We start from the raw sequence: 27,649 nt of genomic DNA, 5'->3' as shown, positions 1-27,649 counted from the left end.
CCATCATATCAAGCAGTAACTGGAATAACAGTTTGGTCAATAGTCTGTTTACAATACGAGGCTTTAATAACAGCACGGGAGAGAAGTTACAATGAGATGGTAGAGTAAAGTTACAATAAATACCCCTGTTACAGTGGGGGCTTTTAGTAAAGGTACAACAGAAAAGCCTTGTTACAGTAAGGGGTTATGCTTAAAGCACAATTCAATACTTTTGGTGAAATAAATGGTTATAATAAATGTGTGCATAGGATTGTTAACATATGAGACCATAGTGCAGTACAACAGTCATTTTGCAGTAGGTGGCTGTAGTGACAGTAGTCTCATTGCAGTAAGAGTGTATCTGTGGTGAAACTGCAGTACAGGTGGGGGGACCCAATGGCTGTGCCAAGATGAGTCTACTGCAGGAGTGCAGCCAGAAAGGCCACAGTGAACAGCAGAGAGGAGGCCGCCATCCCAGGGGAGCTGGAAAACAAGCAGAGGTATCAATCAATTAATAAACCTGTGAGGTGCCACACTTAAACGGGGTACAACCGGATCTGGGCTACATACAGTTAGGTCCATAAATATTTGGACAGTGACACAATTGTCATCATTTTGTCTCTGTATGCCACCACAATGTTAGTTTGTCCAATTACTTTTGAGCCCCAAAAATTGGGGGGAACACATATACAAATGGGTGTAATTCCTACACCGTTCACCCAATTTGGATGTAAATATTACTGAATTTCGCCCGTGCTAAACCCACCGTCATGTAGCATAGTCAGTCCAGAGACCACCTGAATCTCACCTGGTGGAGTGCTGTGTGGTCGTTTCAAATGTGGTGGAGGGCTGTGTGTTCATCGAAAGTGTCTGACTAGATCGGAGGTGGGAAGCATCTGCAAGAGTCAAAAGATTGTTGATGGACTCCCCAAGGGGCTGGAGTAAATGTGACACAAAATTCCTGGGCAGATAAATGGCTTTGTTTTAGTACACTTGTCTGTATCATACACCGGTTGGTGAAGAGTGTGATATCAAACTACCATTGAACTGAATTGAGCTAATTGAGATTGATTACACCAACCAGAGCCAGAGAAAGAGATGCCCTTTCCCCATTAGAATCCTGAGCCAACAACGTTTGAGCTTTTGAGTCTGAAACAGGATCTCAATTTTGCACCTTGACAGCCCTGCTGGTTATGGTAATGCAAAGTCCTACTCCCTCCCTCCAAAATAAAATGAAGACAAAGACCTTCAAAACGGAAGGCAGACTTAAAGGAAGATTGAAGGATTATTTAAGAGGTTGGATCAGCACAGACTATTAGTGTCAACATCTCCACAAGAGCATGGGGGTCAGTTCTGCATACCTTCCATTGTCAGGAGGAAGAAGACATCATCTCCCTTCATGAACTCTCTGCTCCTCAGTCGGTTGTGGCTGAGAAACAGAGAGAACTCATCTCCAGGACCTCTGTAATACGATGTCCCATTTTCATCAGTCACAAGGCTCCCGACTTTGCGAGGGTCATCCCAGAACAGCTGGGAGCTGCCATCCGCTGAAAGATGGACACGCACAGATGTGGCAAAAGTTACATAAATGTAAAAATGGGGGAGTTGGGTACTTCCCCCTCTCAATGTGAACCAGCCTAAGGCCTGTGCTAAAGACTTTTGGGAGGTATCATTTTAGACTTATCAGCTTTTAGTACACTTTAACATACTTCGTGTTTGTCACTATATGTTTTTTACTAGTGGAAGTCCAGAACACCCACACAGACACAGCATTTGATGTGGCTGGAAAATCATGTCTGAAGTTGCAGGAACCCAAGAAGCCACAGGGAGTCTGGTGTGCAGAGAATAGGCACCAATGATCACCAAATCTAACTGGTAAGAACATTGGCCTACTAAAAAGATTACAAGACAAAGTAAAAGAAGAAAGCCTAAACTCACAGGAATTGATATTTCTTCACTGAATTAATCACCAGGAAGCCCTGTGTAAAAGTGTTTTAAAGCTCGAACATGTCATAAAGGGGTCGTGAAACTTGTAAATGTGATATGGGCAAGGGGCTTAACCATCGTTAGTTTATTCAGCTGCTCAATGACACAGTGGCAGAGCACCAGGACTTGTATCATTCAAATGTGCACTGGCTAAGCCTGGGGAAATTCTTTTGCCGTTTTTGTATGTTCCTGGATACCTTTAGTAAAGCTGATGATTTCCCTGACACAGACTGGCTGGCTGACTTTGCTTTTGGTGTGGACATACTTAGGCATCTGAACAATCTAAACATGAAACTCCAGGGAAAGGGTGTTTTTGTGCATGAACTGTAATGTGAAAGCATTCAAGGCCAAACTTATGTTGTTCTCCAGACAAATGAGCAGCCGCTCTTTCGCTCATTTCCCGACACTGGCAGCACTGGATGCACCCCCGTCGCAGTGTTGCACTGAGACGTACAGCAGCACTTTGGTTGATCTGCATGCCAAGTTTTCCCGCCGCTTCTCAGACTTTACCAAAATTGAGACTGAGCTGGAGCTTGTATTATGCCCCCTGTCTTTTGACAGTGAGAAAGCACCACCAGATGCACAACTGGAGCTCATCGACATCCAATGTGACAATTTTTTGAAGGAGAAGTACAAAACAGACACACTAGACCAGTTTTATGGCTCACTGAATGAAACACAGTTTCCAAACATTAAAAAGCACGCCCAAAGGATGCTTGTTTTATTTGGGTCCACATATGTGTGTTCTCAGTCATGAACTACAACAAATACCATCATAGGTCAAATTTAACAAATGACCACTTGTCAGCTGTTCTGAGGATCTCTATGTCAAAAATGACACCTGGCTTTGATGCCCTTGCCAAGAGAGGTTGACCAGACACATTGCTCACATTAAGACTGAAATAACCAAGACTTGGGTAGGCAAGAATTATGCTTTTTTTGCTCTGCAATGCATTTGGATACTGGCCTTTCCTTAATCTGCTGTCAAAAACAAGCCATTCATAATTAACCGAATGCTCTTACTATTTCTAACTCAAATTGTAATTTTAGAAATGTAGGTTGTTTTTTTACAGTGCTGTATATCAGGCATTTGTTGTCATATACAGTATGTCATATATGCCTACTTTTGTTTCCAGTCAAAAAAACATTCCTTTAAGTATGCACTTTTTTTGGCTGTGAGTTTAATGGTACTTTAAAATGTTAGAGATGTGGGATCTGCCACCAGGAATGGGGGTTTGTAAGAAGTTGTGTGTCAATGTGAAAAAGTACAAAGGCTTCTCATGTTTTTCATGCATATAGGATGTGGCCCTTCACTTTGTTTCAAAACTCAGTGTGGCCCTCAAGCCAAAAGGTTTGCCCACCCCTGCTCTGAAACTGTACACGTTCAATTGCCCCCCCCACCCCCACACCACACTTCCCAGCTACACACAGCAGGAGTATTAATGGGACTGAAAAGCAGTTTAGGATACTAGGGATTATTCTGTGTTTTATTATTCCACCCTAATAATGCATTCAACAGTTTTTAGAAGCTGCAACTCACCTCTAATTACATGGAAGATTAAAGAAGTTGAATTCAAGCAATAAAAAACTCACGCGCAGGTGTAACAGGGTCAGTCATGGTACTCCTCTGGTTGCTCATCTGCTTGCGAATGTCGGGGTTTTGGTCCATCAGTACCATTGTCCCCTGTCTCCAAGCACAGGGCCACTGCAGTCGGTCATCGTTTTCCCCGGAGGTGAGGTGGAAGAACACAGTCATGAAACCTGGAAAGCTTGTACCATTGACAGATACACTGATCTGAAATGTGTATCCCTCACTGGATTGGAATCGTGGACTAAAAATGTATTTGGGTTTAGTGGTCTCTAAAAGCTGAGTGAAGTTCCTGATGTGCCAGGTGTGGGCAGGGCACTGTGTCTCAGAGAGGTTGACATCATCAATGGAGAGACCACCACTTGAACTTCCTGTTCCTTTTCTGCCCTCAAAGATGACTCGGAATGGCTTGGTTGCATTCAAGTGGATGTGATGCAGCTGCCAGCAATCTCCCGGGGATCCTGACAGGAAAACACTATAGAGCTTAGAAACTGTGACTTTAAATATTCAAAATAGTTCACTGCATCACAGTGATACAATGAATGTAGTATGTAGAATGTAGCTTTTTATTAATGTGGGTCGTAGTTTTGGTACAGTGTCAATCTGGAGCTATGCCATTGGTACAGATCTGAAGTCCAACAACATTGGACACACAAAACACTGTCATACAGGTGACTGCTGGCAGGTGATCAGGACCCTAAGACAAAGATTACGACTATGTAAGTGAACCACCATTTCCGACTATGACGACATGAAGTTCCAGTCAATCAGCAAGGAAGCAATTTGTTCTGTTGCTAGGGGTCCATTAAACATTTACCTGTGATGCTCCCCATGAGCCTCAGAGACCCATTAGGGTGAGTCATGTCGTACTCTCTGATCCAGACATTCAACTGGTCGTCCGCACTCCCGCTGTGGTAGGAGAAGAACTGCAGGCACTGGAAGCTTCTCTTGGGATGAAAGGTTTTGCTTTCCAGGTAGGCCTTGTCTCCGGCACTGCCTGTGGCTGTGCTGAAGTGCATGAAGTGCCCTGAGACTGTGGACATGGCAGATATTTAAAGTATTGAGCAGTTCACAGTATTACACCAGGAATTTGCAACATTGGTCTTGGAGAGATACAGTCACTATAGACGGGAGGTCCAGGTTACTGGACCTTGGAGTGAACTGTGTAATGTACTTAATTGGGGTGGATATTTTGGTGCTATTGCTAGTGATTTTGCAGAGAATACACCTTGGAAACAGGCTAATACATGAAAAACATGAAGAAGGTGAAGAAGAGAAAGAGGAAGAAAAAGTCTTGCCTTACAGCTTTTTTAACAGATATTTTATCTAGGTGTCTGTCAATGACTGAGAGTAGATCGTCCAGCTGTAACATGATTCCCTGATTCGTTCTCTCCTTGATTCACTACAGATCTCTACTACAGAACATAAATACACATACAGTTTGACCCCAGGTAGGTGTGATCAGACAGAGGTTCTCCAGGGGCTTGTGTCACAAGCTGCCAGTCCGCATTGTCCCCTGCACCTTGAATAATGTCACAGATTCTGTCTGGCTCAAAACTGCACTGGTCCAGAAAGGTGAGTGAGGAATCTAGAAAGACAGAAACGCACTGCATTGGGGATAATCAAACATTGCATGGTTAATAAAAGCTCTTGTGACAAAAAAGGACCTTCTGTACCTTTCTTGTCCGAGATAACATTGCCATGTTTGATTACATCTGTAGCAGAAAATGTTTATTTCCTTTCCTGATACAACCTTTGTTCTTAGTACAGACTAATTTCTTGTATATTGCTCTCTATAGTATACACTGGTGAAAAAGGCAGTACCATATCAGTCCCTGCATTTCCTGCCCTGCTTTAAACAGGGTCCACCTACTGCTTCTGTAGAGCTTGTTGAGTTTCAGAATGTCCTGCTCGCTGAGGTCCAAGTGCTGACCCATGATGTTAGTGAACTTTTGGTCCTTGGCGATCATGGTTGGCAAGCTTCCATTGCTGAAGGCAGTCTTGTCATAGTGCATCACGGAGGTGTAGTCATACGACACATTCAGGGCGTCACTTTCATTGTGCTTTTCAAAGTTCTCCTCTTGACCTGGAGAGGATGGACAGGAAGTTGGTTAGAGGTGGTTGTTTGGGCCCATCTTGCTCGTCCTTGTTTCTTGATAACCCACACTGCAACTCAGGATCCAGAACACAGCAGCGCAGTGGGACCCACACATAGGCTCTCTTTTCAAAAGCTGCCTGTCACCAGCAAAGTTAGATGGTTATCAGGAGATGGCAAGAAAGATCAGCGATGAGAGGCCCATCTTGTTTAATCCAATTCTAAACCAACCCTAAATCACACCAGAACTCTTGTTGAACACCGGACAGTGACTACACCCACACTCCTTCTTTACAAAAGCTACCTTTATACAGTATGCTGAGATGGCTTTCCGATCATATTTTATTTCACAAGAAACGTCAACAGTACCTGGCATAATCTGATCCCACATGATGGTGAGGTAGTCGTCACGGTCTGCTCTGCTATGTTCATGCCAGAACCCCAGAGCATGAAGTAACTCATGCTCTATGGTGGTAAAATAGTCACAGTACTGTCCAATAGAAAGATCTTGTTTTCCCGTTCGTTGATTCCCAACGTAAGACCAACATCTGCAGGAGAACAGAACAGTGAAGCTCTCTACAGACTCTGCTGACAGCAGACCCATGCAGTCACTGCAGTCAAGCAGAGTTAGTACAGCGTAAAGGGCTCATTTGTTGGGTTTACATGCTGTTGAAAAGCCAGGACAGTAGAGGTTTAAGCATGACTTGTCCTAAGGTGCTACAGCTGGGATACAATAGTAGAGTATTCGGATTAATTTAACCATTCCTTCTTTAGACTTCTATATTCATGAGATCACATAAGTGGTGAACAGGTATGCATGTGCAGCATTATGTGAACCCCTGTTTACATTGATGCTATATGTTGAAAACATATATATCATACATCAGTGGCTGCTGGTGAGTTCAAAAACTGAGGACGGGAGACTTGTGATATACACCAATCAGCCATAACATTATGACCACCTGCCTAATATTGTGTAGGTCCCCCTTTTGCCACCAAAACAGCCTTGACCCGTTGAGGCATGGACTCCACTAGACCTCTGAAGGTGTGCTGTGGTATCTGGCACCAAGACGTTAGCAGCAGATCCTTGAAGTTCTGTAAGTTGCAAGGTGGGGCCTCCATAGATCGGACTTGTTTGTCCAGCACAGATGCTCGATTGGATTGAGATCTGGAGAATTTGGAGGACAAGTCAACACCTTGAACTCGTGATTCATCAGACCAGGCCACCTTCTTCCATTGCTCCGTGGTCCAGTTCTGATGTTCACGTGCCCATTGTAGGCGCTTTCAGCAGTGGACAGGGGTCAGCATGGGCACCCTGACTGGTCTGCGGCTACGCAGCTCCATACGCAACAAACTGCGATGCACTGTGTGTTCTGACACCTTTCTATCAGAACCAGCATTAATTTTTTCAGCAATTTGAGCTACAGTAGCTCATCTGTTGGATCGGACCACACCAGCCAGCCTTCGCTCCCCACGTGCATCAATGAGCCTTGGCCACCCATGACCCTGTCACTGGTTCACCGCTTTTCCTTCCTTGGACCACTTTTGATAGGTACTGACCACTGCAGACTGGGAACACCCCACAAGAGCTGTAGTTTTGGAGATGCTCTGACCCAGTCGTCTAGCCATCACAATGTGGCCCTTGTCAAAGTCGTTCAGATCCTTATGCTGCCCATTTTTTCTGCTTCTAACACATCAACTTTGAGGACAAAATGTTCACTTGCTGCCTAATATATCCCACCCACTGACAGGTGCCATGATAACGAGATTATCAGTGTTATTCACTTCACCTGTCAGTGCTCATAATGTTATGGCTGATCGGTGTAGGTGCGGAGCACACAGACGGCAAAGCGTTTTTGAGAAAGACTAATTAATTGAAAATAAAACATTAAAGGCATTCATACCCAAGACGAATGATAAACATCTTTAAACAGACAGTACTTGTAATATTAGTCGTTTTAATCCCTGTTATACAGGACTTCACAGCATTTTATCATGCTTCTTGCATTGCTAATACTTGTATTATTGATTGATTTTCCCCCTTGCTCCCTTTCCTGTGGCCCTTGACTGTGACCCTACATCTTGACAGCACTTAGCTTTTACTTTCCAGGATGTATGACCTCACTTACTGTACTTACCTGTGTAAATTGGAAGTCGTAAAATGTATTATATTTTGAATTGTATTGAATTGTAAATTTGAATTTTTAATGTTTGATGCCTCGTACTTCACTGTATTTTTGCACTTTGTTTTGCACTTGAAGAGGCCCAAAATTCCTCACCGGTACATGAGGTTACCAAAGAGCACATAATGAGACCAGCTTCTACTGGTTTGTACCAGATGCATCTCTCTTCAGACACACAATACAAATTTAGTACAGAACGTACGTTCTAGTAAAACCACAAGAAGATGGGGAAGTGGGCACACAACCGCCCTTTGCCTATCTAGACATGCGTTAGATACGTGTGGAATATAAATAAAGAAATGGCCACATATGTCTCCATATTTGGGCATAAAATAGAAAACAGTGTGTTTAAGCTTAATCAGGAAGATAGTGAGGATCTCATAAGATAGGGAGTTGTCTCCCCCTTATTGGTTCAAACTCACCCTGTCCAGGATATCTGTCACGTCCACAAGGACCAAAGGAAGGGATCCAAGTGCAGGCTAGAAGTTGAAGCAGATAATCCAATAAGGGGAAAACGAGAGAGAGAAAACAGAGATCGATCAGGCGAACAGGCTAGTGGGGAGATCCAGAAGGGGTAAACGAGAGAAGATAGCAAGCGGTCAAAAAACATGGAGAAGCAAACACGAAACAAGGCTCAGAATTGATTATAGAAAGAAAGCAAGATGAATCTATGAAACAGAGGGGTTTAAGTACTGTGAAGGAAAGAGGGTTTGAATGAGGTGAATGAAAGATTTACCAATGATAGGAGAGGAGGACAAAACAGGTGCACCTGGTAGGAAAGAATGTGGAAAGACTGGTTTGACTGGACAAAGGAAAGGAGAAGCACTAGACTAGTATTCGGGAGAGGGAGACCTCTGGTGGTGAACTAAGGTGGAAACAGGGGAGACCGTGACAATATCGCAGTATGTATATAACATCATGTAAGCTCTATGATTTTAGGGAAGTAAGGACAGAGACCTGCGTGTCTGTGTGTATTACTTTTCTCCAAGCAGCTTGAATAAAGACTCTGTTTGATTCAATCTACTCTACAGTCTGATTTCTGAAAGCAATTAAAAAGGGGATTCTTCAGTTGGCATCACGGACAGGATATCGCTGGTAGACCAGGAATTCTCCACTGACCGTCTCCAAATGGGTGAGTAGGTTAATTTACCACCTATATAGATTAAGAGAGACGTAGTTGAGACGTACGGGATTCTGTACAGACGCGATATTAAAATGAAAACAAAACATCAGACAGGCTGTTGGAGTGATTGCTTTATACAGGTCTGATTGTGATCTCGAGAACAGTTTTGCAAGACAAAAATAAAAAGACAGAGAAGTCCATGATATATGATGGATGGACCCGAGAGTGGTCCACCCAGGAACATCGAGATTGGTGGAACAAACAAAAGAAAAAAATTGAAAAGGCAGTCATTATTCTCTGCCAAGTCAGTAAAAATCAAGATGATAAAATACAGACCATGACAGCAGTACAACATAAACAGTTGTGTGAATTACGGGCAGAAGTGGAAGGTTTGAAGCTTGAAGTAAAAACTTAAAGATATGATGAAACCAAACTAAATAAATGGATTGAGAAAGTTAAAAGCATGGGCGTCCGCTGTGCTGCTGCGCTTGGCACACGCACCTTAGGAATCAGATGATGACGAAAGTGTTGACTGGGATGATTTAGAATGCAAAGCATGGGAATATGAGTGAAATAAGAATAGCGGAGGGTTTGGCACGGCACCCCAGCCATACAATACAGGTAATTCGGGATTATATCCAGACCTGTCGCCTTTCCAACCCGGTCATAAAGAGCCAGACGTTAAAACAGTGCCTGCCACTCCAATGCAGGTTAAAACCCGCACTAAAAGATACAAGGACGGAAATACCACAGAATATACCACCCGAGTACATACTCCCTTTTCGCCAGGGGAAAAGGAGATGATTTGCACTTCATTACCTAAATTGAAAATAAATCAAGGCAATACAGAATTTTTGGAAAAACTGAAAAACCCTAGAGATGTTCACGTCATAGTGAAAGCCAAATGCCCTTCCAATGTATGGCTTCAATTAGAAAAACTCAGACATAGAAATGGGGAATGGGCTTGTGCGGAAACAAAGGACATGCATGAATCCGCAGATTTGATCACTGTCTTTGTCCAGGATGTGAAAAACGCCCTAGGACAAAGTAAAGGAAATTGGGGATTAGTAGTAGGCATTAAACAAAATAAAGGCAAGTCAGTAATAGATTATGCCGAAAGAAAATTCACAGCCTATCAAGAACACTCTGAAGATGATAGAGCCGACAGAGACCAAGCAGTGTTTCTGTCAATGTTAAAAGATGAAATTTCACAGACACATCAAAACATCTTAGCTATAGGAATATCTGTTGGAAACACGTATCAGGAGTTTGTGCGGTGGGCTGCTGAGGTAGAAACTAAAGCAAACAAAACAGCAGAAACTAACAGAAGAATCCCCATACCTGCAGTCGCTGTGGCCACCCCGACTGGGCAGTGTTATAAATGTGGATTATTTGGTCACACTTCTCTGTACTGTAAAACGCCGAAAACAATGAGTAGCACCCCACTGATATGTACCATCTGTGGGAAGCTAGGTCACAATCAGGTCTCTTGCTGGACAGCAGGGCGTGGCAATCCACCCCCCCACGTTCCAGAGAAACAAAAACCGACCTCAGACGTCTGAGCAGCCACGCACTGAAGATCTGTTAAAAATTATACAGCATCTGACGCGCCAGATAAATAATAAATAGGACATCGCGGCCTCCTCAGTCAGCACAGGGGATCCTAGATTACACATAACAGCATTTTTAGGAGGCCGGCAATGCACAATGTTAGTGGACACTGGCACTTCTGTCTCGATAACTGATCTTCCTTTTCCTACCACACGGAAGAAAATACACATTGCTGGTGTAGGGGGTGCTGCTTTAGTTGCATTTCTAAGTACCCCCCAGCTTTTAGAGATTGGAGATCTCTTGATCCCCGTCTCTTTCAAGGGTGTGCAAAAATCCAGAGGTAACCATATTAGGCATTGACATCCTCCACGAAGCAGGGGCTTTAGTAGACGCAAGGAACAATCAGATACATTGGAAAACTCCTACGGGCTTGCACAACAGCTTAACACACACACCGCAACACTGTATGTCACTATCAGCCATTTCTCCCACAGACATTAGGCCTCCCCCATAGTGGCCTACCGATGGTTGTGGGGCTGTCTGTGCTGCACTTCCCCATATCTGGGCCAGACAAAAACAAGATTGCAGTTTGGCTCAGGTCCCACCTATTTCTGTCCAGGGTGAAGTGCACCCAGCACACAAGCATTATCCGATTAAACCACAAGCTTTAGCTGCTGTACGAAACATAGTGTTCCAGCTACAGCAGGCCGGCATTATAAGACACGCACATTCAACTACTAAGTCTCAATGTCAATCTCTCCAACTTCACTGACTTTCTATACTCCTATACTCCTATGCTATATGCATGCACGCCTTGTTCATTCTGGATTCTTTGATTGGATGGAAAGTATGGAAAGTTAAACACTGACCTTGTCCACATGCAATAAATGTGACCATCTTACCCGCTGCCCTTAAAGAGTGAAATGTAGTTGGGTTCTCCCTCCCAGGGCTTGAAGTCAATGCTGGTCTTGAGACGAAATTGCTCAATGGCTTTTAAAGTGAGTGCTTTGGCATTCATCTCTGAAAAGAAATATAGGAGATTGACTGGTTCACAAACAAATCTGGCACTGCAAAATATGGGTGAGTTGCACTTTGCATTTGACCTCACATACATGCCCCAAGCGACTGAGTGTCTCATACCCTCTGAACCTTTCTGAACTAAAACCAGCTCAGGTAAGAGGCCCAGCAGCTCATTTCACTCTGTTTCTTAGATTCTCAGACACTGCAGACACTGAAAGAGGGTTAGATGAGTGAGTGGTAACAGCTACCATGACTAGCCAGGAAGACGATAAAATCTAATGAAGTTGACTCTGTAATTGTCCATCAAAAGCTGTGATATTATATACAGCTCTGGAAAAAATGAAGAAACCACTTAATTTTTCTCTCTTAATTTTTTCCAGAGCTGTATATGTGTGTGTGTGTGTGTGTGTGTGTGTGTGTGTGTGTGTGTGTGTGTGTGTGTGTGTGTATGTGTGTGTGTGGAATCACAGGGAAAAGCCAGATTTTTTCATTAGGAGTACACACCTCATTGACATATTTGGAAACAGCTGTGCAAGACAAAGGTGAACAAAGTAGAATATAAACGTATTATTAAAACAAATCAGTATGTATCACTTCCTAACAAGGAACCCGATAGTGAGTGTTGTGTTCTCTTACAGTTGCAATTTAATGGTATGTCACTAGGTGGCAGAGAATATGAACTAGATGCATAGTAATGATAAGAGGGAAACAGGAAGTTAAGTGGAGAGTTCAAAGTTCAGAGTGGAGAACGCGAGTGGAAGAAGAATAAAGTCACCTTAAAAATGTGCTCCTGCCTTCATGTTTTTTTCCTAATTACAATACACTACAGTGAGTTCATGTCTTAATTAAACACATACTCATTTGTTTTTGGAAGAAACAGAACTATAGAAAAAAAATCATTCTTACTATTATTATTTCAGTATCACTTTACAATAATGGGCATTAATTACTCATGGATTCCGACAGTACAACACAGGAAAAACATAGGAATACATGATGTAATTCTTGTGAACGCAGATTAAATTAATTTGTAATTAAAGTATGTGAATTCATAATGATTTAAGGCTTTTATTCACATGGAATTCCTTTTTAATAAATTAAGATGATCATATAAATAATGTCTTTACGGTTTATACATATACATATGATCAATATTAATTTAAAATATTACATTAACTAATATTTTTCAAAACCCCCTGGTGAACACCTATTTTTTTCTCCTGTATGTTCCTCATGAATCCATTGCGTAATTCCTTAACAACAAATGGTGTTAATCACGTGTACAAATCAGGACTGGCTATGTGCATAAAAACAAACAATATGTATGGATTCATCACAATTTTGAATTTGAAGTAGGCCTATATGTCATTACTATTATTATTAAAAATATTTGTATTTCTTACCGAGATATTCAAAATGTACAGTGGCTCTCAAAAGTATTCACCCCCCTTGGACTTCTCCACATTTCATTGTGTTACAACATGAAATCAGAAAGGATTTAATAAGACATTTTGCCATTGATTAACAGAGAAAACATCCCTATTTTCTCAGGTTATTCTATAAGTAGAAACATATTCTGTGGAGTGAGTTTTTAATGTCCACCTCATTCTATGTGCTGGAAATCAGAGATCGAGAAATAGGCCACTATGTCACATGAGTGCTATTTCCGAAACTGCTTTGCTGGAAGTCAATGGGGAAAATCAGAAAAGTTACAAAAATCATTAAAAACAAATGTGATGCACATTTGATGGCTCCATCACCCAATTTTTACCAGTCTGTAGTCATAAAAAGTTTTGTTCACCTCTGAACTGTCACTATTATTTTAAGTGATTAATTTATTCGAGGGACTGTGTGTCAGCTACAGCGGAGTGTGAACTGCACACACACATTCTCCAGAGGTGAATTCCAGCCCTTTGTTTTGATCTGGCTGCTGGCAGAAGCAAGAAGACAGAAGAAGACTAACTATATTTTTTGACTGAACACCAGCTTGCTCTTGACACCATAGCTAAAAAAATGTAGTTTTTAATACTTTAAAACCAATGGTTCATTCGGAAAAATAGGGTGATGGGGCAAACGAACGTGCATAAAATGTTAATTTGTAATGATTTTAGTGACTTTTCTGATTTTTCTCATTGACTTCCAGCAAAGCAGCTCCAGAGTTAGCGCCCCCGTGACGTCACAACCTATTTCTCAATCTCTGATTCCTGATACATAGAATGAGCTGGACATGAAAAACTCACTGCACAGAATAGGTTTCTACTCATAGATTAACCTGAGAAACTGTGGAAATTCGGTGGAGTTCCCCTTTAAGCTCGATCTGGGGTGAGGGAGCTGAAAGAAGTTAAAGTAAATTGATGAAAGCCCTAAAACATAAGTAATTCAGTATAATCAGTGTGAAAGAGATGAGCAGCCCAGGAGACCAGGCTGCTGTAGTAAAGGACATGCAGAAATCCGATCCACACTTACCTAGGCTGTCATCCAGGTAGTAGGGAACAGGTTGGGGCCACCTGTACTGATCGCCCACGATGGAGTTCCTGTCTTGCATCTGAAGTCAAACAGAAGAGAAACACTTACTGCAGTCAGTTTTCCACTCCAATCTGTAATAAAAGTAGTAGAAATAGCAGAGACAGGAGCAGCAGAACAGATAGGGAGAATGAGAGTGAGACAGAGAAAGGTTGTACTAGACAGATCGAGTTTATTACTGCTGCAGGAGCTGGGGAGTTCCTGTCTGTGAAGCACAGCCAAGAAGCACAGAAGTGTGAACGGCCACTGCGAAACGAAAGTTGTGTTGAAGGTAAGAATGTGAGATTGCGGTGATGTGATTTAAAGCACTCATCTCACCTTGTGGAGCATTATATCCCCTTCCAGTAGATCTAAATCTGTTTGGGAAAAGTAACATTAAATCCAATCACACATTGAGAATTCAACTGCTGTGTCACCACTGGAACTCTCCCACTTTATAGACAATTAGCTGACCTTGATTGATGCCATTAATGCTCCTTGTCTTCCCCAAATGCACTTCTGTGACTGTCCAGAGAAAATACAAAAGAATAGTAGTTATATCTATTTACACTAACATCATTGGTGCTGTGGAGAGCAGTCAGATCCCATCAAGGCACCCTCACCAAAAATAATTCAAATAATCCAACATCACAGTGCAATGTATGGTATCAGATTTTGAATAATACTGTACATCATCCACGACTTGACCTCAGTTATTCCTATATGATCTGTGAATCCACCTGCCTCATTTCAAATGTTGAGCCCAAGTACCCAGACTCGGTCCACTACTGTCCAAGAATATTTAGAGTCTACATTGTGCCAGCAGTTCGAGGAAGGTGTAGGAAATAATCTTATTTGCTGATTATCCTATTATCTCTGTATTGCTTAAATATTTGTTTATGAAGTGATCTAACAGTGTTCTTCTCATAGGTCATTATGTTGGGATGTTTTAATGTCATCTTTGCTGCAGATCATTGTCTTGGTGCTTCGCAATCCTGCCTTGAGAGGCAACATGCGCATGCACCCGAAATTCGGAATCGAGTTAAATAGACAAGATTAGCCTCTATTTAGCGTAGAGCAATGGAGATAGCCTGACTTAAATTATCAGATTAACTGAATCTGGCTAATGTCTGATTAGCCTGAATTAGTTAAACCAGCTACAAGGAACAGCGCAATGGCTGCCTCCTGCCACCAAGTCAGCTTCAAATAATGAAAGTAGCCAATCAGAGTTAAAAAGGGAACTCACCAGTGACTGGGGATACTGGCTGAAAAAAAAATAATAATAATAATAATAACAGTAACAAATACCAGAGCAATAGCAGTAGTAAAAATAATAATAATAATAATAATAATAATAATAATAATAATAATAATAATAATAATAATAATAATAATACAAGAACACAATCACCAACAAAAGCACTGCAAATTGTAGTTAACAGGGCTTATATTCTTGTTAAAAACTTAGAAATAAAGATCCTATTACCTTCATTAGTTGTTTTATAGCTTATTTATTACATATTCAATATTTGCCAATAATTTGTGCACTTACCATACATAAGGCTGTCTGGAGTGACAAACCCAGCACGAGGAAAGCCCAGTAAGGAGCCATTCTATTCTCTTCATGCAACTGATTCGCTGTTTGCAGGTCAGTGCAAAGATTTCCCAGTTCAGTTGGAATAATAATAATAGTAAATCATTTGAAGTAAAGAACTTTAATCTGAAAGTGTTTACTGTATCTTTACATTATTATTATAATTGACAGTATACTAAATACTACTACTACTACTACTACTACTACTATAATAATAATAATAATAATAATAATAATAATAATAATAATAATAATAATAATAATATAGATAGATAGATATAGAGAGACACAGATATAGTTTGACTGTTATTGTAAATGTAAGTTGCTGTCATTCATAATAGAAATAAATATACAATGCATACAATATTTACTAACATTGAATAATAATAACAATGCCTGTTATTAAACTTATAGTTTATTAATATATTAAAAATTGCCTATTAACTAAATTGTTACAGTTAAGACAGAGAACACAGAATTATTATTAATGTAAATAGAAGATGCATACCTCCCTTTTTCAAAGTGAGCCAGTCAGTGTGCTCACCTGCAGAGACTCTGCTGCACACTGAACACCGTCCGCTTACTTTCTACTGCATCAGCCATTTATAGTTTATTTTTATTGTATGTGGGAACAACTATGAGGAAATGCTTATTCAAATTACAGAGCACAAAACCATCACAAATGGCATAATACAATGATCTCAGGTTTCACAGTATTCACATCAGAAATGTGTTTGTGTTTGTGTTGATTGACGAATCAGGTGTAAAACAAATGTCTTTTATACACCAAACATTGTTACACCACACACATGATATTACACATAGTTACCTTTCACAAAAATCTCACACATAACTGCTATAGGCTACACAGCTATGTCTATTAGATTTGTTAGTTGGAATATTTGTGGCATTAATTTACTAACAAGAACAGCGGTCTTGAACCACCTTGAAACACACTTGTGAAATTCTGATCACTCAAAATTAAAAAATAAATATTTTAACCAGGTATACTCAGCATCCTGTAATTCAAGAAAAAGTGGTGTTTCTGTAATGATCAGCAACAATGTGAACATTGTCAGCATGTTAAGGTCCTAGAGATCAAGGTCTGTGATTGGTAATCCAAAGGTCATGGTCCACATTGGAACCAATGACATAGGAAAAGGTAGGACAGAGGTTCTGCAAGACAAATTTATAGAGTTAGGAACGAAACTGCAACTCCAAGCCCCTGGTCTCCCTGGTCTACGAGCACTGCACTTGGGTCCCCTGTTCCTGTGCCCTGCGGTCTTGATACCGTGACAGTAATGTGGGAGTTCCTGAAAATTTTGTTTGAGAAAGGCTTAGTTAGAGAACCAAAGGGAAACTACGATCACAATATGATTAGCTTTGAGGCATACTTTCAAAAAACAAGGACCAAGTCTAAAACAATGGGCTACATTTTTAGAAAAGAAACATTGAAGGTATGAGGCGGCACTAAACTGAGTTAAACTGGAGCACACTCGATACAGATTCAGTTGAAAATTGATGTTTTTATTTTAAGAATATAGTACTTGAGGCTCAGGAGAAATTTCTACCAAAACTTATAAAATTGAAATATCTTAGAATATGAACAAGATGTGGCAAATGTTCTAAAAGAGTATTTCACAGAAGTGTTCACGAAATAAAAAAAATTATAACATGCCACAGGTTGACAATCAGTCCAGTTAAATCCTAAGAGAGATCAGGATAAATGAGGAGGAGGTACTAAAGGGACTAGCAGAATTAAAAACAAACAAATCACCTGGGCCAGATGGGATATTTCCAACAGTACTTAAATAAATGAGGGAAATTATTTATAGGCCACTAACTCAAATTTTCCAAATGACACTTAGAACAGGGGATGTGCCAACTGACTGGAAGACAGCAAATGTCATACCAATCCACAAGAAAGCTTTGATTGATCAGACTGTCACACCCAAAGACCTAACACCAGATAAGATAAGATAAGATAAGATAAGATAAGATAAGATAAGATAAGATAAGAGAGACTCTCCAGACATCTCACCAATACTACTATGGGAAACAACTAAAGTAATACTGAAAGGGAAAATCATATCATTTTCATCATAGAACAAGAAAAAAGATCAAGAGACAAAATGTAATTTGGAACAAAATATCAAATATCTGAATACATCACAGGCAGAAAATCCAACAGAACAAATAAAAAGAGATTTAAGAGAAGCAACTTTTCAATTAAACAACATAATAAATAAATAAATAAATAAATAAACAAAATGTTCAATTCAAAGATCAAGAAATAATTAATATACATAGTAATACAGCCATAACATTATGACCACTGACAGGAGAAGTGAATAACACTGATAATCTCGTTATCATGGCACCTGTCAGTGGGTGGGATATATGAGGCAGCAAGTGAACATTTTGTCCTCAAAGAAAAATGGGCAAGCATTAGGATCTGAGCGACTTTGACAAGGGCCAAATTGTGATGGCTAGACGTCAGAGCATCTCCAAAACTGCAGCTCTTGTGGGGTGTTTCCAGTCTGCAGTGGTCAGTACCTATCAGGAGTGCTCCAAGGAAGGAAAAGCAGTGAACTGGCGACAGGGTCATGGGCGGCCAAGGCTCATTGATACACATGGGGAGCGAAGGCTGGCCCGTGTCGTCCGATCCAACAGACGAGCTACTGTAACTCAAATTGCTGAAAAAGTGAATGCTGGTTCTGATAGAAAGGTGTCAGAACACACAGTGCATCGCAATTTGTTGCGTATGGGGCTGCGTAGCCGCAGACCAGTCAGGGTGCCCATGCTGACCCCTATCCACTGCCGAAAGCGCCTACAATGGGCACATGAACATCAGAACTGGACCACGGAGCAATGGAGGAAGGTGGCCTGGTCTGATGAATGGCGAGTTCAAGGTGTTGACTTGGCCTCCAAATTCCCCAGATCTCAATCCAATCGAGCATCTGTGGGATGTGCTGGACAAACAAGTCCGATCCATGGAGGCCCCACCTCACCACTTACAGGACTTAAAGGATCTGCTGCTAACGTCTTGGTGCCAGATACCACAGCACACCTTCAGAGGTCTAGTGGAGTGCATGTCTCGACGGGTCAGGGCTGCAAAAGGGGGACCTACACAATATTAGGCAGGTGGTCATAATGTTATGCCTGATTGGTATAAATCTTGTACATTTCTGGCTAACCTACTTAAAAGAGACAAAGAGAAATCAATGATACATTTTATAAACGATAAAAAACACTCACGAACAATGAATTAGAAGACACAATAAAATCAATGTCAAATAACAAGGCACCAAGCTCTCACGATTACCTTATGCTGAATTTGATAAGCACTTCTGGGAAATAGTATCACCTCTACTTATGAAAAAGTCAACACCTATAAGAATACTTCAATTATTCCACATCAAATGAATACAGCTCTAATCACAGTACTACTTCAAGTTGAATAAATACCAAACCTTTTGCTCCAGCTACCGCCCCCTATCACTTAATACAGATCTGAAAATCATGAGTAAGGCACTGGCAACACAAATACAATCAATTATCCAATTACTTATTCATCCAGACCAAACAGGCTTCATCAAAGCCATGCATTCATCCGTTGTCTTTACAATCTTAGAGATATAACAGTACACAATAGAAATGCAATCATTGTGATTGATGCCAAAAAAGCCTTTGACCGAGTCAGTTGGCCCTTTCTCTTCTCAATACTACAAACATTTGATTTTAGAATCCTTCATTCACTGCATCAAAATATGTTGTCGGTACCGACAAGAGGCGATCACACTTCCCCAACAAGTGTGTCCGGACCGGTACTACCTGTCACAGGTACCTATAACCTTAGTGTTTTCTTATTGTAATTGAGTGTAAGTGTGTGTGTGAGTCTGTGCATGTGTGTGTGTGTTGCCCTGCAATGGACAGTTGTCCTATCCAGGCTGTCCCCTGATTGGCACCCTGTGTCTGCCGGGTTGGGCTCAGGCTCACCGTGATCCTGAACTATTGCAGATGGATGGATGAATAATGTCACATTTCCTTTTTCTCTCTCTGTATTCTGAGTCATCAATATTAACTGCCCAGACTTCATACATCAGTGTAGAGAAATGTGGATTAGATCATCATGACATTGTTTGTGGCAGGCACTGAAGTGAAGCTCTCACAAAAAAAGGTTTGATCACCCTCAGCTTCTGTTTGACTTTAACAGTTCAGCATCACAAGCTGAGATAAAGACCAGGTCAGCTTCAAATAAAGAAAGTAGCCAGTCTTGTTTTTTGTTTTTCCGTCTTTAAAAAGCTGGCAGCTTTACTGTCTTTGAAGGAGTTAAAAAGGGATTTAACCAGTCACTATTTTTGTATTAGCAGACATTTGTATCCAGGGCGACTTACAGTTTACATAAACAATTCAAAGCATCACAACTTGCATGTATAATTAGTACAAAATACAAAACTTATACATCCTAGTACAATGAGCTAAGCATGTGAACATAATACAGTTAAGTCCTAGGTATGTGCTAAAGGGAGGAGTAGAAGAAGTTTCAGTGAAAAGAAAGAAGTACTAATAAAACATAAGTAGTCAGGGGCATAAGAAGTTTAATAAGAAAGTGCACAAGAGCAAGAGTGCTGAGCAGCCCAGGAGATCAGGATGCTGTATTACAGGTACAGTCTGGTTAAGGTTAGGGGTTTGTAACATGTTAAAAGTGATGGAAAAAATCCTGTTACAATAAGACAATATACTATAAGTACAGTAGCATGCTCTTGATATAATTTTGGACTATTGTGCAGTACAAATATAATAGAACAGTCTTGTTACAATATGAGTTTGTATATTGTAAGAAATCTGATGTGTAAGGAATCCACAGGACCACAGAGAATCAATTAGATGTTTATTGTATAATGGTATTAGAATAATATAGACAAACAGGTGACAGATACAGAAAATGCCAGATGGCACAGTTTTGGAAGAATCAATGAAGATGCATTAAATGCTCATTAATATGCAAGTCTAACAGATTATTTTGGGCACTGAATAATCAACAGTAGAGCTAATGAGTAAATATGTCAAACCCATTGGTACATTTCCACCTCAGCACTTCTGTAACCTTGTGGACGACTCTCAGAAACAACAGGACGGTTCATTATCAATATTGGCATGTCTACCCCGTCCCTTGAAAGTGTCTAGGCAGGGAAATCAGATGTTTTGAGAACTGAGAGTCTCTGTCTGCTACAGACTCCTCAAGACACAGACAGAAAAGAAGAGACACACAGGTCCTGTATGAGCTGAAATTAATTGAGTTCGATAAGTTCAATATAGTTGCTGATCTATACTAAAAATTCTTACAGTATGTTAACTGCAGTAAAATAAGAGGTCATAATGAGGCTTTAGAAGGTGGATCTACTGCAGAAGCGCAGTCAGCAAGGCCACAGTGAGCAGTAGAGAGGACATCATGCCCGGAGAGCTGGAAAAATACGCAAATTAATCTATCAATACTTTAATCAACCAATCAGTACATTAATTTACATCTCAAGCAACAAAATTATTATCATTGTATTATTATTTATTTCTTAGAAGACACCATTATCCAGGGTGACAACATACAAGAGCAATAGAAAAGTGCAGTAATACAGTATAAAATTACAGATCAAAACATATACAATTACAGGTTCAAATTACAGGTACATACTACAATTACTATCTGTCATGCTCTGCTCAGTAATTAAGGAGGTTGCCATTGTCTCAGCATGGCATTCACTGGGCTGGACAATAAGCCTATCATATTTATACAGGTTGTATTGGTATTTGGGGAAAATAAATGTGGGTTTCAAGGGACGAGGTAAACATGGCAATATTGATAATGAACCTTCCTGTTTGAGAGTCGCCCACAAGTTAACAGAAGTGCTGAGGTAGAAATGTACTATAGAGTTTGACGTATTTATTCATTAGTTCTACTGTTGATTATTCAGTGGTCAATCTGTTAGACTTGCATATTAATGAGTATTTAATGAATCGTCATTGATTCTTCCAAATTGGGGCCCAGAACCCTGACTGTGTCATCCGGCATCCTCCGTATCTCTGTCACTTGTCTATATTATTCTGTTACCATAATACTATAAACATCTAATTGATTCACTGTGGTCTTGTGGATTCCTTACACATCAGATGTCTTACAATATAGAAAATCATATTGTGCAGTACACTTGTAATAGAACATTCTTGTCATAATAGCCCCAAATTAAATCAAGAGAATGCTACTGTATTTTTAGATATCCTCTTATTGTAACAGGATTGTTTCCCGCGCTTTTAACATGATACAAAATCAGTCAATACATTGATCATTTAAATTATTTTACTTCAATTTATATATGCCCCACCCCCAATGATAAGTGTACACAAATCCAATCCTCTACAATAGAGTAGGAGATGCACTGAAAAAGAGGGAAGGTAAAAACAACACTCAGAAAACAGAACAGAGTATTTCAGTTGAAGTTAAGAGAGGGACATAAAGAGAGAGAAGAGAGATGACCATGGATCAATGTCCGCTCCTTTTCCACCACCTAACCTTAACCAGACTGTACCTGTAATAAAGCAGCCTGATCCCCTGGGCTGCTCGGCACTCTTGCTCTTGTGCACTTTCTTATTAAACTTCTTATGCCCTTTATTTCTTGTGTATTATTATTACTTATTTTCTTTTCACTGAAACGTCTTCTACCCCTCCCTTTAGCACAAGGCTAGGACTTAACTGTATTATGTTCACATGCTTAGCTCATTGTACTAGGATGTATATGTATTGTATTTTCTACTAAGTATACATGCAAGTTGTGATGCTTTGAATTGCTTGTTTGAAATACATTGTTCATTAATATCACCTAGTTTTATAGGATACTACTTCAGTAATTAATTGATAGGTGCCATTTGTTGGCTGAACTTTCTAATCATATGTTTAAATCATGATTATATAATTTATATTATCTATGTATTATAATTTCCTTGATACGTAATTTAACAATTTTCTACAACTGTCTAGCTAGCATTACAATACATTTATATACGCTGCCATATTTTCCCAATTGATTTTGGATTGGGACACCCATTAATATGGCCACCATAGTACTTTCACCCCACAAGGGAAGAGAATGAGGGAGCAAGTGTGCGATTTGGGACACAGCCCTAGCCTCCTGCAGCAACTTTTTGTAGATGCGCTTGGTTGCAACGATTCTGCACACATTTCTGTTGTCGGGGACAACGACTGACAGGGCCTGGGTGTAGTGGAAGTGGAGCTGCTGGCTGTCGGCCTCTCTGTGTTTTCTGTTGGACAGCTGCCTCAAGGTTTTTCTAGAGGATTCACACCTTTAGTCAAACCAATGTTCTTTTGAATTTTGTTGTTGTTTTCTTTGTATTGATTTTTTTGGTTTGAATTGAATACCAATATATCGAATATACTATTTAAGTTGTTGGTAGCCAGATATATTCCTTCCGGGTTAGTGGTATTGTGTGAAAGCTGTCTAACATTATTATTATTATTTCTTGGCAAACGCCCTTATCCAGGGCGACTTACAACATACGTGCAAAAATATAGTAAGTACAAGGCATCTAACATGCTGTCTAACACTGTTCAGAGTTTCTTTGTAGTCCTCTGTACTGTTTTCTGTCCATTTGTAGCTGGGACACAGGGTAATCAGTTTCTCAGGAGAGTTCAGATCTGTTGCTGTGGGCTGCGATGACCTTTTCAAGTATAGGTTTACCCGACTGTGGTCTGACAGGCGAGTCTGCTGCCTGACTATAGATGCATTTATATTTTTGGGGTCTAGGTCTGTTATTGCATAGTCAACCACACTACTGCCTAGAGCTGAGGAGTAGGTGAATCTCCCCAGAGAGTCCACCCTGCTTCTGCATTGACAATATACAGACCCAGGCCTTTACAGTGATTAAATACCTGCCCTCGTTGACCACACGATCATGGCTGTTCCTGTGTGGTCGTGTGTGTGTGGTACAGAGGGGTGTTTCCAAGTATGTGGGTGTTGCCCTCTGTGCTGCTGTAGTCCATCTCACTGCCCATCCTGGCATTCAGGTCTCCACACAGCAGCACTTAGCCCAGGGTTTCAAAGTGACCAATTTGTGTTTGGAGGTCATGGAAAGGTTGGGGTTTTTAAGGGAGGGCACAACCAGCAACCCGTAGTCACTGGTACACCAAGTAGGTGTGATGACAAAGGGGGGGGAAACGATTGCCACCATTACACCATAACCATTAGTGGTTAGCAGTCGGGGCACAAAGTCCACTGGGCTAGACACCCTATTACTAACAATACAAAAAAAAAAAAAAAAAAACTACACTAAGACCACCTTTAACAGGCAATTGCACTGACAATCATTAAAAAAATAATTTAACAGGCAATAAAAATAAACTAATCCTACAAATCCCCAATACAACTATACTAAAAGCTAAGCCTGTCCTGCCCCCCCAATCAAAGTCCTGGAAACGGTGCAAATACACAGAAGAGAGGCTCTTAGCCACCAGTGTCCATTCAAGGTTGTAGCAAGTAGGTCTCTATAAGGCTTGGCAGCATGGGGTCCCCCTTCCACAGTGCCACCAATCCTGGGAAGGGAGAGAAACAAGAAAAGTTCAGGAAGGATGCGTCGTTGAGCCCAGGCAAGTAAAGCCACACACTACAGATGTTCTCTTCTTATTCACATCCCTCTGCTATCCTTTTCCACAGCATGTCTCCACAGGTGCACTACTTTTCACCTCAGGGGGGACACAGTTTCTACCAGGCCTGGAAGATAAGTAGACAGTACAAAAATCAGTCCAGTATCTATACTTCGATTATTTCTCTTTTCCTCAGGATGCTACATTTGTGTTATGAAGAGACAGACAGGAGCCAGGAAATGTGCGCAGCAATCAGCCAAAACAAGAGTTCTCCCATAGAGTACTTATCCTGCCATGAACAATTCCCCTGTTCCAGTCAGCAGCTTCCTCTGTTCCTCAAGGGTCCATCTTCCTGGCCTATATTGTTCCCAATTGCCACACACCCTCCTGCCTTGCTCCCTGCAGTGCTGTCCTGTTCCCTTCTCAGTTCTGGGTATTTCTGCCTGCTGCTCTCTGCACTGAAATGAAACAGGTGTGCTGGTTGAAGGGGCGGGGGACACCAATCAGACGGGCGTGTCCTTAATTAGTGCCTGGAGCTTGTGAAAAACGCTGCCTTCATGTGAAAATCTAATTAAAGTGAAGAAAATAGTGAAAATTAACAGAAATAATAAAACAAGTGAAAATATAACAGAAGTAATGAAACAAATGAAAATATAAACCCACAAAAAAAAAAACACTCAATAATAAAAACACATCATAAATAAACAAGCCAATAATTATCATTATCATTATCTGCACGACACCAGGTTTCAAGTAGGATAACGATGTCCTAACTATTTATGCTATTTGCAAACACAGGATCTTTGCTTTTAGGTCAAAAGGTAGAGTAGCACAGACCCTGAACATTCCAGCGACTAATTTTAAAGGATGATATTTTATGCCTTACTTTTATTTAACTGAACTTTTTAACAAGAAAAATGTCTACCCATTGTGATGAATGGGCTTGAGCTGTCTTCCTTTGTGTAAAACTAGATTAAAACTAATACCAAAAATAAAACAACGCAGTTAGTGTGTTTGTGTTATGAGGGCAGTCGGATGTAAACAGTTGTTGTGCTTTATCCATCTCTTTCTCTCTCTATCTTTAGTTAATGCTTCTATATTTCGTGGGGAGCCGATCTAAGGATGTTAGTGTTTTAAATAAGGAGTCTATTTAAATGCACATGATCTGTATTCAAAGAGGTTTTTGCTAAACAGCTTTTATCTATATGTAGATATTGGAAACATGTATTTTCTTTAGTTCTACATGGAGACAATACTACATGGGTTTCTACTTGGGGAGGAATGAGTACTACTGTAGGTGAGCACCACACAATCTCCTGTTTTAATTGCACTCAAGCATACTGTATTAGAGGTGGGGTGGGGGATAGCAATGTTCCCGGAGATACCTGCTATAAATATTTACTTTGATTTTACACGCACTGTGTTCTCCAGTTAGACCGACAGAAGAAATGTTAATTATTGTTGATTATTCTGTAAACAGATGATGTACAGAGTGAATGCTTGTTTGTTTTGTTTTTCTCTTCCCTACCTTTGTAATAGGGTGGATGGGCTCTTCCATTTCCAGGGAAATGAGTATAAATGCTTTAAACACAGACAAGGCCACTAGCAATTTGTGGTGTCTAATGCAGTTTTTACTGTGATTCAGTGTTGTTCAATAGTGCTGATTTTGTTTGTTTGTTTGTTTGTTGGTTTGTGACTGTAAAATTCAGGAGTATGAAGTTTAAAGAAAGCAGAGTCCAAATCGGGTGTGGAGATTGGAAGTGGAAAGATAAGTGTACTGTCTTATTGTATAGGTGTGGGGGTATATGGACCAGTGATGAAATGAACGTATGCTGAGATTATGAGTGTGAGGCTGTAAGATAATATTTGTTGGAATGTATTTTTCTATGGGAAAATCTATACCATCTAGTTTGGTAGAGGAAACAGACTAACTTCCTTTTATCTGGTAGTATACTTTGACTGTATGTCCAGAAGACCAAAAGGGTACCTGTCCTCTGATTGGCTCCTAGCCAAATTCCAAAGGACCATCACACTTCTAAATTACATTAACATAAAGCACCCAAGTCATGGTGGTGTCAAAATGTGATTGGTTGAAAGGAAACCTTATAAAAGGGAAACAAAGAGAAGTTTATTTCTCTTCGTTTTTCACTCTTCAAGGAGAAGAGACAATACAAGACCGAGCAGGAGGAAGAAAAGAGAGAGGGAGAGAGAGAGAGAGACACACCGCTGCCTGCCTGACCCAGACTAACCTAAGCTGTCCTGTGGGGAGAAAGGAGAAATCGGGTATTATCTGTTTCTTTCTGTAATGCAGCAGAAACTTAATATTACTTATTTTCAGTAACATCATTGAATGATATTAGTTTCCTATTTTTGTCATAAATAAATAATTATTGCACATCTCTGACTTGACCACATCTTCCCTCTAAAAAGAATCTTAAAAGAGAAACCAATTGACTATGAGTTTTCAGTTCAACTTTTTATTTAGATTGACTGAAAAACCAAGCATATCAAATTCTCTTACAAGGTGAAATGCAATGTTTAATTGTATTGCCAGTACAGCTGAGGTCTGTTGAGGTTGGTTGAGTGATTGCCCCAGCACAAGGTTTCTATATAACTCCCAAAGGAGTGAGTGAGAAGGGGATAAAAGAGTGAAATGGACAACAAAGGGGTTTCCTTTTTGTTTTGCAGAACTGCCAATAGCGTGGCGCTCCAGCCCTGGTTGTCATGGCACTCTGGGGGATGGAGAAGGAGCGGGTCATTAATAGGAAGTGAAGTCATTAAGGACATTTGCACATGTTCGTGATGGATGGACGTTGTAAGGGATGGGATGTGCATTTATTTCATATCAACTGTGAGAGTTGGGGAGGGATTGAGCAGTTTGTGATATGGGGGGATTTAAATGTTTAAGCTTTTGTAGTTTTAAAAGTAAATTAGCCTGGGTTGGTAAAGGCTTTGTTTTAATTAGTATCTAATACTAATACTAATTAGTATTAGTAACTCATTAATTTCTAACTAATGGGGGGTGAAAGCTGTCCTGTCCCTGTGTATTGTTATTGCAATAAATGTTGTCAAATGTTGAACTGGCTCTCTTCATGTTGGATGTCCGATGTACCGGACCTGTGAAGGGGGCTAGGAATAGAGGGTGCGCTGCTGAGGTTATTGTCCTCATTACCAAAAGAAACAAGGTGGCGTGGTCGGTTGTGGGGTTTGTGACGTGGGTGGGTTCTAGTGGGGAATTCCCCCGGGACCCCCTGTCACATCTAATCTTTGTTTTTTATTTTTGTTTCTGTGAAATCATGGAATCCTTTTTGTTCAATAATGTTTTCTGGGATTTACTTTTCTGGAATCTAAAGTAAAATACTTGTTTCCACTGGA

The 27,649-nt window shown here is 40.5% G+C and overlaps 1 protein-coding gene and 1 long non-coding RNA gene across 3 annotated transcripts; one reads left to right on the top strand and one right to left on the bottom strand.

The window, feature by feature from the left end:
• Nucleotides 1-52: 52 nt before the first annotated feature.
• On the bottom strand, nucleotides 53-10,478 carry LOC136771730 (meprin A subunit beta). Of its 2 annotated transcripts, XM_066724217.1 has the most exons (10): nucleotides 10,296-10,478; nucleotides 8,254-8,310; nucleotides 6,018-6,196; nucleotides 5,427-5,639; nucleotides 4,992-5,141; nucleotides 4,371-4,586; nucleotides 3,559-4,014; nucleotides 1,341-1,526; nucleotides 788-875; nucleotides 53-462 (listed from the first exon to the last, which is right to left on the bottom strand). In XM_066724217.1, exons 3-10 carry the CDS (start codon nucleotides 6,037-6,039, stop codon nucleotides 396-398), a joined length of 1,398 nt encoding a protein of 465 aa, XP_066580314.1. In that variant the 5' UTR covers nucleotides 6,040-6,196; nucleotides 8,254-8,310; nucleotides 10,296-10,478; the 3' UTR covers nucleotides 53-395. The 2 variants fall into 2 exon arrangements, with proteins under 2 accessions (XP_066580314.1, XP_066580313.1); XM_066724216.1 differs by lacking the exon at nucleotides 10,296-10,478 and having other exon boundaries at nucleotides 8,254-8,704.
• Nucleotides 8,766-27,649, top strand: LOC136771731 (uncharacterized). The gene is made up of 2 exons (XR_010822365.1): nucleotides 8,766-8,963; nucleotides 26,432-27,649. It is a non-coding gene; the product is annotated as an uncharacterized LOC136771731 (long non-coding RNA).

This window comes from Amia ocellicauda, chromosome 15 (assembly GCF_036373705.1).
Source record: "Amia ocellicauda isolate fAmiCal2 chromosome 15, fAmiCal2.hap1, whole genome shotgun sequence".
Lineage (NCBI taxonomy): Eukaryota > Metazoa > Chordata > Actinopteri > Amiiformes > Amiidae > Amia > Amia ocellicauda.
This window is presented reverse-complemented; position numbering and strand designations above follow the sequence as displayed.